This window comes from Mustela lutreola, chromosome X, assembly GCF_030435805.1.
Source record: "Mustela lutreola isolate mMusLut2 chromosome X, mMusLut2.pri, whole genome shotgun sequence".
NCBI classification, from domain to species: domain Eukaryota; kingdom Metazoa; phylum Chordata; class Mammalia; order Carnivora; family Mustelidae; genus Mustela; species Mustela lutreola.
The window spans coordinates 45,151,497-45,163,474 of NC_081308.1; the positions used below are offsets into that span (position 1 = coordinate 45,151,497).

At 40.4% G+C, this 11,978-nt stretch overlaps 1 protein-coding gene and 1 pseudogene across 1 annotated transcript; both read left to right on the forward strand.

The window, feature by feature from the left end:
* Positions 1 to 1,070: 1,070 nt before the first annotated feature.
* Positions 1,071 to 1,534, forward strand: LOC131821405 (small ribosomal subunit protein eS25-like). Its single transcript, XM_059157488.1, has one exon. It carries the CDS (start codon positions 1,113 to 1,115, stop codon positions 1,488 to 1,490), a length of 378 nt encoding a protein of 125 aa, XP_059013471.1. The 5' UTR covers positions 1,071 to 1,112; the 3' UTR covers positions 1,491 to 1,534.
* A 620-nt stretch (positions 1,535 to 2,154) lies between these two features.
* LOC131820947 (polypeptide N-acetylgalactosaminyltransferase 12-like) lies at positions 2,155 to 4,441 on the forward strand (annotated as a pseudogene).
* The last annotated feature ends 7,537 nt before the right edge of the window (positions 4,442 to 11,978 follow it).

Below are 11,978 nucleotides of genomic sequence, written 5' to 3' on the forward strand. Positions count from 1 at the left end.
GGGCCTGGCATTCGTACCAGAAGGCGATCTAGTTTTGGGGTGCCTCCACACTCCACCCAGTGGTGGAGAAATACCCAGGCCTGCAGCTCCTAGCCCTCCACCAGCAGCAGCAGGTGTCATGGTAGATGACCCCCTCCCTTGGGTGTACTGGTAGATATAGAATAGGAAGGCCAGTGGTACTGGGTGACTGAAACACAGGCCAGGCGAGAATGTTCTGTATCCTTTAGGCCCTGAATCCCACACCCCCACCTAATGACATCCCACGGCCCATGGAAGCATTTTCTGCTACCACGGGCATGTCTGGCAGTCACCCATCAGAAAATCAGGTGGACTCAGAACAATGTGGCTCAGGAATGCTTTGCAAAAGCTCATGAAATGAAGTGACAGTGGAACTGCATCCCCCCCAAAGTAGGCCAGAACAGGCAGGCCGATCCTTAAAACAGGGCAACTTACTATGAAAGGATCAGGAGTCTTTTCATAGACTATCCAAACTGTGCAGGTCAGGATAAAAAATTGTTCTTCAGACGTAGAGCCAGGGAAGTCAAAACTTAAATGAGAAAAGGCAAACCCCGACAACAACAGAGATGAATCCGATGTTAGGACTCGCTTGCAAAGATTTTAAAGTAGCCAATATAAAATTTCTTGAAGGAGTAATTATGGATTACTATGAAATTAAAAAAAAAAAGATAGCAAACCTCTGCCAAGTTACAGAAATAATATGAAACATGCCAAATGGAAATTAAATATTTAAAAATATCATAAAGAAAATAAAAAACTGCTGGCTGGGATCCACTGTAGACTGTAGATGACAGAAGATGAAATCAGTGAACTTGAGGACAGGTTAGACTATGCTGTTGTTCAGGAATGAAAATGTTGTTAAGGAAAACGGTACAACAAGCAAACAAACACGGACCGAGTTTGGGAGCTGTGGGATGAAAGCCAATGGGCTAACATTTTAATCATCTGAGTTCCAGAAAGAACGAACAGTCGAAGCAATATAGATCCAATTCAGATATGACACAGCAGCTAGAGTGATCAGACAGGGAAGACAGCCTTTTTGTCCGACATCTTAATGAGGCTGCAGGGGTGGACGCTCGTCTCCCAGCTCCGCTATGCCGCCCAAGGATGACAAGAAGAAGAAGGATGCCGGAAAATCGGCCAAAAAAGACAAAGACCCAGTGAACAAATCTGGGGGCAAGGCCAAAAAGAAGAAGCGGTCCAAAGGCAAAGTTCGGGACAAGCTGAATAATTTGGTCTTGTTTGACAAAGCGACATATGACAAACTCTGTAAAGAAGTTCCCAACTATAAGCTTATAACTCCAGCTGCTGTCTCTGAGAGACTGAAGATTCAAGCTTCCCTGGCCAGGGCAGCCCTTCAGGAGCTCCTTAGTAAAGGACTTATTAAACTGGTTTCAAAGCACAGAGCTCAAGTAATTTACACCAGAAACACCAAGGGTGGAGATGGCCCAGCTGCTGGTGAAGATGCATGAACAAGATCCACCAACTGTACATTTTGGAAAATAAAATTTTATTTAAAAAAAAGACAGGGAAGATAAACAACTATGATAAATATGTTCAGATTTCTAATGGGATAAGTAGACAACATGCAATAATAGATAGGTAATGGAGGTAGATAGGTGGAAACTGTGAAAGAGAATAAAAAGGGAATGCCAGAATTCATGCTATGGCAATAGCTGTGAAAAATGGGGTCTTTGATGGGGTCCTCAGGAGTTGTGACCTGCCCAAGTAGAGAATCAGTGACCTTGAAGAATGGCCAACAAGGACTTCCCAAAGTGATCCGCAAATAGAAGAAAAACAAAAACCAACCAACCAACCAAACAAACAAACAAAAAAACATGAAAAAATGCAGAGTAGAACATCCAAAAACTGTGGAACAATTTCAAAATACATGACGTAGACATAATTGAAATGCCAGAAGTGGAAGTAAGGGGAAAAGGAGCAGAAAAGCTATTTGGAAAATGATGACTGTGAAATTTCCAAATTACTGATAGGCACTGAATCAGATACCCAGAAAGCTCACAGGACAGCAAGCTACCTCGTGGCCTATAAATGTGAATAAAAGAAAAGATAAATAAGAAATCTGGAAGAAAGCCAGACCAAGACACACACGCACACACGCACACGCACACGCACATGCATACGCACACACCAAGAACACCAAGAACGAAACCCATAGAGGAACAAGAGGCAAATTACAGTGAAGTCGTGTGAGTGACCATGCAAGCAAAAGAGAATTAGGGGACATATTTCGTGTGCCAAAGGAAAAAATAATTCACCAACCTAGCATCCTTATATACCTGGTTAAAACTATTTGGTAAAGAAGCGTCCATAAAGACTTCTTCTCTCAGACAAAGAAAAATGAAGGGAACTGTCACCATTAGACCTATCCTGCAAAAAATGGAAAGATTTTACTCAGGAAGAAGAGAAATGATGAAGGTCAGAAATTTGGATTTACATAAGAAAGGGAGTGCCTCAGGGAAGAAACACATGAAGGTAAACAAAGTTAATTTTCCTTAATAGGTTGAAAAGTAACCTGTTAATTTATGTTATTTTTTTTTTAAATTTACTTATTTGAGAGAGAAGAGAGAGAGAGAGGGAGAGACAGAGTTCGTGAGAGAGAGCAGGAACAGTGAGGAGAGGGAGAAGCAGACTCCCCACTGAGCAGGGAGTCAGATGCAAGGAGATGCGATGCAATGTGGGACTGGACCCCAGGACTCCGGGATCATGACCTGAGCCAAAGGCAGATGCTTAACCAAGTGAGCCACCCAGGCACCCAAAAGTAACTTGTTTAAATAATAAAATTTATCTTATTCTTGATAAATGCCAAATAAATGTTTCAATAATGAGAGTCACAACGTAGCCAGTGAGTATAGCACAGGAGTAAGTGAAAAGAATGGCAGTCATGGAAAAATGGGCAGAAACAGTGTAAGTTACCTGCTCGGTTTGTCAAGAGTGTCATTTGAAGGTGCCCTTACATTAGTTTGAAGTGAAATGCACCCTCCAAGGAAATATCTAAAATGTTTTTAAGCACCTATAATTGGTACACTAAGAAGTGAACGAAAAAACTGCCTTTATGTAAAATGCTCAATTAAAACCAGAGAAAGCAGGAAAGTAAGCCTCTTGTAATGAATAGAAAATAGCTACACGCATGGTTGATATCAGTGCAAGTATTTCAGAATCCACTTTAAATGGGAATGGTCTCTAAATAGCAATCAAAAGTCGCAGTGAATTTTACAACTGCAGCAGTATGTATTGTCCGCAAGCCCCTACTTTCAGTACAGTGATTCCGATAGGCTTAAGTAAAGGGATGGAGAAAGACAGACCGTGCTAACAGTAAGCTAAAGAACTTCGGAGTGTTGATAAAAATTTTAAACTGTCAGGGGCATAAAACTCACAGAAATCGACAGAACTGTCACAGCCACAGGAAGCCTAAGAAGATACTAAGAGTACTAAAGATGAGGTTGTACCCTGCATGGGATCTTGGAGCACAAAAACAACATTAGAGAAAAGCTGAGAGAGTCCGAATAAAGTATAGTCTTCGGTTAATGATAGCATCTCAGTATCAGTTTGTTACAATGTGCCACATTACCATAAAATGATAATAATAGAGGAGATGTGATTGTGGGGGTATATGAGAACTGTCTTACTCTCTTCCTGGTAATTCTGTAAGCCTCAAACTGTTTCAAAATGTAAGCTTTACTTTCAAAAACCACATTGCTACTATGTTGCAGGAGTTGCAGTTATCTCCAGGCTGGCCGGATAGTCAGTTGTTTTTTTTGTTTTGTTTTTTTAAGTATATTCAACCCTACTCCTGCAACAAGGCTGTGGGCCAGCAGCATCTGAACAACTGACATGTGGATGGATGAATTTAAAGAGCTCTACGACCATCACAGCCCCCTGCCCCTGTGGAGCCCTTTGGGGATGTAACAGAGAGGAGGCAGCTCCATGCAAAACTCCGGTGGAAGGGTTTCAGGTGTTCTTGGAGAACGTGTACCCAGAATCGCACGGGCCTGACCACAAGCCTACCTCCTTTGGGATGTTCTGGAACAAACGACTGAAAAGGTTACTGCTTTGACTCTTACCCTCCCAGTGAAAACCAAATCATGGGACACGGGGTTCTTTTGTACCTGTCATGGAATGCGTCAGCAGCAGTTTTTCAAGTACATGTCCCAGAATGAAGTACGCTGTTGCACCCACCAGCCACAGCCTGCATAGCGGTGGACGCAGGAACAGGTGTTCTCAACCTGCATGTCTGCGAGGAAACTGCCACAGAGAATCAGAAGTTCATCTTGCGGGGGATGGCTCTTTATTTCACGTACACTCCAATAAATGCATTCAGGCTGAGAGGAAGGTATCACCCTTACGGGACTGCATGGATAGGCAACATCAGAAAGGGCTTTTCAAGGGACACATGAAATAAAGTGTCACTGAACCAAGGCCCCCATGGAAGGAGCGGGAAGGCCCCCGGACTCTGTGCCCAACAGAAATGTAGCTGAGTATAGTGACAGACCCACCCGAAGCCTGGCTGCTCCTCTTTTATAAGGAAGTCATTTTGCAGTCTGTGAAAGTGATGTTGGATTTAATAAGCTTCATACTGATTTTGAAAACTTCAAAATTGCTCCCAAGTACCCTATTTTCAAAGGGTAGTGATAAAGTATTAACTCTTGGTATTCAGAGAATTAAAACCTTTCTGTATTTTTCTTTTTCTATTTTTTTTTTTTAAGATTTCATTCATGTACTTAAGAGAGAGAGAGAGAGCAAGGCATAAAAGAGCAGGAACAGATGGCAGAGGGGAAGAGAGAGAGAGAAGCAGACTCCCCACTGAGCAGGGAGCCTGACACAGGACTCAACCCCAGGATCCCGATATCATGACCTTAACCAAAGGCAGACACTTAACTGACTGAACCACCCAGGTGCTCCAGTACTTTTCTGTCAAGACAAAAAAAAGTCAGTCTGGTCCAGTGTCATCCAAAGCCATTGTTTTCTTGTTGATGCTGTGTTTCAATGCTGTCTACGTGGTGTTTTAAAGTCCTCTGCTGTTATTGTTGACTTATCAATTATTTCTTTTGTGTTTGTCATTAATCGTTTTACGTATTTGGGTGCTCCCATGTTGGGTGCATGAATATTTACAGTTGTTAGGTCTCCTTGTTGTTTTGTCTCCTTTATTTTGATAAGGTAACCTTCTTCATCTCTTGTTAGCATCTTTGGTTTAAAATCTAGTTTGTCTGATGTAAGTATGGCTACTCCCGCTTTCTTTTGTTGTCCGTTAATGTGATAGATGGTTCTCTATGCCCCCACTTTCTTTTTCGTGGGGGGACTTGTAATGTACACTGATGAATTAATATTCATATAAATAGTGATAAGATTACCATTATTAAATTAGTTAACACATCCTAACCAATTTCAAGTGTACAATACACTGTTATTAAGTATAGATTCCCAGAACTTATTCATCTTATAACTGAACATTTGTGACCTTGGGCAATATTTTTTAGTTAAGAAAAAAGAACTGACGATTCTAGATTTTATATCTCAAATACCGTCCTTCATGTATCAAGGGGAATAAGGGCATACTCAAAAGAAGGAAATGGACAATAATTTTTCATTTGCAGATATACCCTCATACAATGTCTTGATGTTCTCTTACCTACACTCATCCCCTACGAAAAGAGCTAAAGAATAACTGCAGAATGCTTGGTGCTTCAGAAAATAAAAAGCAAATGTGTTGGATAAAAAGAGGGGTAAATAAAAACTTTCCTTTTTTGCAGGAGCTTGTTAAATCATGTGTGATGGATGAAGCAAAAATTAGAACATCTGTTTTGATGCTCAGAGCATGTAAGGGAAATATTTGAGACCAATATTTAGAATATTTAGAATTTCCAAGTTAGAAGGGTGAGTGGACCTAAATGGAAGTGTAACTTTATGCAATGTTATAAAACATCAGTGCCTATAGACAGTGGTTACACATGTACAATACTTAGAGCAACCACTAAAAAAAGATACAAACTGGTATACTCAAAAACATTCTGAAGGAATCAAAATGGATCTCTCAAACATTCTGGTAGCCCAAGGGGAGCAAAAAATGAAACTTAAGGAGAAAAAGAACAACAAAATTCAAATATTGGAATGTTAGAATGAAGCCATTATGTATGGATATTTACTTTAACTATCAACTGTCTAGTACACCAGTGAAAGAGATGGGCAGCACTGATGTAAGAAAAATACCCCCGGACGCCTGTGTGGCTCAGTCAGTTAAGCGTCTGCCTTCAGCTCAGGTCACAATCCCAGGGTCCTGGTATCAAGTGCAGCGTTGGGTTCCTTGCTCAAGGGGGAGCCTGCTTCTTGTGCGCATGCTCTCTCTGACAAATAAATTAAAAAAATCTTAGTAAAAAAGAAAGAAAAGTGAACCAAACATATTCAGTCTACAGGAAATGCATTTCAAACACAACTACACAGGTAGGTTAAAGGTAAGTTGATGGACAAATATGTCATGCTAATGCTAATTATTTAACAGGAGCAGCTCTATCAGTATTAGAGAATGTATTCTTCAAAGCCATAATTACTACACTCAGGAATTGAGTGTAGCAAGAAATTGTAACAAGCCTAAACATGTACGTAGTCAGATGCAAACCACTAAATACATGAAACAAAAACCTGATAGGGCTGAATGGAGTGATAGACAACTCCACAATTATAGTTGGGAACTTCAACACTCTACTGTCAGGGATCGATAACACTTTTTTTCTCATTGGATTACAAAGCAAACTCAACTGCATGCTGTATTCCCAAAACAGATCTATATCAAATGATTTGTAAATGTTGAAGGGTCAACATATAAAAGGACAAACTGTACCAAGCACTGTCATTTATATTACTGTACAAGATATTCACTGCCACACTCTGAAGTGACTTTCCTTAGTGAAAGTGTTCTACATCCCTGATGAACTCATGCATGTCCACATGATTTAGCCTGGTCTATGGCACATCTAATCCATAGAGAATGTCTTTTTGTTTGCATGTGGGATGATATATTTATTTATTTATTTTTTTAACAGACAGTGTTTTATTATTTTCAGGGGTACAGTACAGTGATTGAAGAATTCCATACATCACCTGATGCTCATCAGGACAAGTGCACTCCTTAATCCCCATCATGTATTTAACCCATCCCCCCACCCCCTTCCTCTCTGGTAATGATTGGTTTGTTCTCTATAATTAAGAGATTGGGGCACCTGTGTGGCTCAGTCAGTTAAGTGTCTGCCTCTTGATTTTGGCTCAGGTCATGATCTCAGGGTCGTGAGATCCAGCCCTGTGTCAGGCTCCACTCTGAGTATGGAGCCTGCTTAAGATTCTTTCCAAAATTTGGATGGAACCAGAAAAGACCCCAACTTGCCAAGGAAATATTGAAAAAGAAAAACAAAGCTGGAGGCATCACATTGCCTGATTTCAAGCTATATTACAAAGCTGTGATCACCAAGACAGCATGGTGCTGGCACAAAAACAGACACATGGACCAGTGAAACAGAATAGAGAGCCCAGGTATGGACCCTCAATTCTATGGTCAACTAATCTTTGACAAAGCAGGAAGAAATATCCAGTGGAAAAACAGTTTCTTCAATAAATGGTGTTGGGAAAATTGGACAGCTATATACAGAAGAATGAAACTCAACCATTCTCTTATACCATACACAAAGATAAACTCGAAATGGATGAAAGACCTCAATGTGAGAGAGGATTTCATCAAAATCCTAGAGGAGAACATAGGCAGTAACCTCTTCCACATCAGCCACAGCAATTTCTGTCAAGACACATCTCCAAAGGCAAGCAAAACAAAAGCAAAAATGAATTTTGGGGACTTCATCAAGACCAAAAGCTTCTGCACAGTCAAAGGGAACAGTCAACAAAACAAAGAGACAACCCATGGAATGGAAGAAGATATTTGCAAATGCCACTACAAACAAAAAGCTGATACCCAAGATCTCTGAAGAACTCCTCAAACTCAACACCCAAAAAACAGATAATCAAGTCACAAAATGGACAGAAGACATGAACAGATACTTCCCCAAAGAAGACATACAAATGGCTAACGGACACATGAAAAAATGTTCATCATCTTTAGCCATCAGGGAAATTTAAATAAAAAACCACATTGAGATACCACCTTACACCAGTTAGAATGGCAAAGATTGACAAGGGAAGAAACAAGAAATATTGGAGAAGATATGGAGAAAGGGGAACCTCTATGCATTTTCAAAATGCCCAGATCACACATAATAAGAGAAATGTGTATTTTAATTACAGTATGATACCATCTATTTTCTACCATATTGCCAAATATACGATCATTTGAAACACACCTTTTCGTGAGGCTGTCGGAAAAGGGAAATGTGACTGGGTTGTTAGTATCCATCTAAATTGATATAGCTTGTAGAGAAGGCAATTAAGTAATATCTGTCAAAATTATGTGTTCATTTACCCTTTGATCCAGAAGTCTTACTTCAATGAATTTATGTATTGGATTCATTTGGGTGTGCGTGGAAAGAAGTTATATATAAGCTTATTCAATGCAGCATTGTCTGTAATAACATTAGAATGATTGGTAAATCAGTGCCAATCAGTAGCAGACTTGCTAAAAAAAAGAGAGAGAGAGAGAATACATCCATGTATAAGGACACCATGCAGCTATTTTTTTTTTTTAAGTAGAATGTTATTTAGCTGAAGAGCTAAGTGTACCATCTGAAACTGTATTGCATGAATCCAGTCCTGGTTCTTCCTACTTTCAGTCATATTAACACTGGGCAAATTACTTAAATTCTATGTGCTTTAGTTTCCTCAACAAGAAATGAGGACATGTACTTCACTTGGTATGATGACGGTTAAATTAATAAAGCACTCTCTAATTTTTGTCCTTATTAGGATCACACAGAAATATCTCCAAGATACAATAAAAATGAAAAAAAAATGCAGGTCCCAAAAGCTGTTTGGTATTGAACCATTTGTGTAAAAAGGGGACTGGTTAAAATACATGTAAATGTTTATATATACACATATATACACATATGTAACTCTGCAAGGAAGGATATATAAGAATCTGGTGGAAAAGAGTGTTTGTCTTTGGGGAAGGGAAGTGGATGTTTCCACAGTTGAGGTGAGAGGCATACTGTTAACTGACTGTTTTGAAACTTTTGAATTTTATACTATGAAAGTATGTATCACATAGTCAATTATTTCTTTTTGTTAAAGGCAAGAACAGAAAATAAAAAGCAATAACACACACTTAGCGACTATGCAATCTGAATCTGTGAACTTCTCTACCACAGAGGTACAGCTCTATAATGTGTCAACTGAAAACGTACAGTTTCTCATTGAAAACTCAGGGAAAAGTTTTTCTCCCCTGTTATTGTTAACTTATCAATTATTTCTTTGTGTTTGTCATTAATTGTTTTACATATTTGGGTGCTCCCATGTTGGGTGTATGAATATTTACAGTTGTTAGGTCTCCTTGTTGTTTTGTCTCCTTTATTTTGATAAGGTAACCTTCTTCATCTCTTGTTAGCATCTTTGGTTTAAAATCTAGTTTGTCTGATATAAGTATGGCTACTCCCGCTTTCTTTTGTTGTCCGTTAATGTGATAGATGGTTCTCTATGCCCCCACTATTTAAAAAATGATTTTATTTATTTATTTGAAACAGAGAGAACGAGGGAGATTAGGCCGGAGGAGCAGACTTCCCACCAAACAAAGGCCAGGATGTGAGGTCATGACCTAAGCCAAAGGTAGACATATACCTGACTGAGCCCCCCATGTGCCTTGGCCATCCCCTCACTTTCAATCTGCATTTGTCTAAAGACAAACCTGAAATTTGCCTAAAGGTCTGAAAGGAGTCTCTCATAGGGAGCATACAAGTGGGTCTTTTTTTTTTTTTTTTTAATCAGTATGATACCCTATATCTTTTTTTTTAAGGTTTATTTATTTATTTGACAGAGAGAGATCACAAGCAGATGGAGAGGCAGGCAGAGAGGGAGATAGAGGGAAGCAGGCTCCCCGCTGAGCAGAGAGCCTGACGCAGGACTCGATTCCAGGACCCCGAGATCATGACCCGAGCCAAAGGCAGCGGCTTAATCCACTGAGCCACCTAGGCGCCCTATACCCTATATCTTTTGATTGGAGCGTTTCGTCCATTTGCTTTCAAAGTTATTATTGATAGATATGTATTTAGTGCCATTTTATTATTGTTTTGTCATTGTTTCCCAAGATTTCTCTGATCCTTTCTTGTCTTTGTCACTTTTGGTCTGTCTTTCCCACTCAAAGAGCTCCCTTTAATATTTCTTGCAGGGCTGGCTTGGTGCTCATGAACTCCCTTTGTTTTTGTTTGTCTGGGAAACTCTTTATTTCTCCTTCTATTCTGAATGATAGCCCTGCTGGATAGAGTGTTCTTGCGTGCAGATTTTTCCCATTCAGCACTTTGAATATATCGTGCCAGTGTCTTCTGGCTTGCCAAGTTTCTGTGGAGATATCTGAAGCTAACTTTATGGGTTTTCCCTTGTAAGTTAAGAACTAGTTCTGTCCTGCTGCATTTAAGATTTCTCCCGAGAGGGTGCCTTTTCGAGCCCGGCTAGAACCTTGAGAATTGTCATTCTGAACTCTAGATCTGACATATTACCAATGTCTGTATTGATTAGGTCCCTAGCCTTCGGTACTGCCTCTTGTTATTTTTGTGGTGAATTTTTCCGTCTTGCCATTTTTCCCAGATAAGGGTATATGAAGGAGCAAGTAAAATACTAAAAGGGTGGCAACAACCCCAGGAAAATATGCTTTAACCAAATCAGAAGAGATCCCAAATCGTGAGGGGGGAGAAAGGGGATAAAAAGTGGTTCAAAAAGGAAGAAAGAAAAAAAAAAGAGAAAAAAAAAGAAAAGAAAAGAATTTAAAAAAAGAAAATGAATAAAGAAAAATATAATAAAGAAAAAATATACATTAGATAAACTAGTTAGAAAACATTAAAAAAAAGAAAAGGGTAAAAATTAAAAAAAAAAAATTTACCCGAAGGCGAGAAAAAAGAAAAAGAAAAAAATTAAATTAACTGCAAGACTAAAAAAAAAAAAAAAAAAAAAAAAAAAATTACAGGGAGAAAGCCATGAGTTCCGTGCTTTGCTTTCTCCTCCTCTGGAATTCTGCTGCTCTCCTTGGTCTTGAAACCGCACTCCTTGTTAGGTGAACTTGGTCTTGGCTGGGTTTCTTGTTGATCTTCTGGGGGAGGGGCCTGGTGTAGTTATTCTCAAGTGTCTTTGCCCCAGGCGGAATTGCACCGCCCTTACTAGGGGCCCGTTGAGTAATCCGCTCAGGTGTGCTTTCAGGAGCTTTTGTTCCCTGAGCGCTTTCCTTAGAGTTCCGGAGGATGGGAATAGAAATGGCGGCCTCCTGGTCTCCAGCCTGGAGGAGCTGAGAGCCCAGGGCCCCACTCCTCAGTGCGCCCTCAGAGAACAGCGCCCAGTTACTCCCGTCTGCCTGACCTCTGGCCGTGTTCTGAGCTCACCGAGCCTGTGGCTGGTTCAAGTTAACACCGAGATATGAGCTTACTGTCGGCTCTGTCTCTGTAGCCGGTTTTCCCGTTCTGATACCCGCAAGCTCTGCGACACTCAGACACCCCCAATCCTTCTGTGACCCTGTGGGACTGAGGCCACGCTGACCCCACGTGGGCTTCACCCTGGTTTAGCCTCTGGAGCGATGTCCCTCAGTGGAACAGACTTTTAAAAGTCCTGATTTTGTGCTCCGTTGCTCCGCCGCTTGCTGGGAGCCGGCCCCTCCCCCCGGGGTCTATCTTCCCGTCGCTTTGGATTCACGTCTCTGCCAGTCCTACCTTTCAGAAAGTGGTTGTTTTTCTGTTTCCAGAATTGCTGTTCTTCTTCTCTTCGATCTGCCGATGGATTTTCAGGTGTTTGCAATCTTTAGATAAGCT

Coding starts and splice junctions, on each gene's coding strand:
- LOC131821405 (XM_059157488.1), top strand. CDS start 1,113: ATGCCGCCCAAGGATGACAAGAAGAAGAAGGATGCCGGAAAATCGGCC.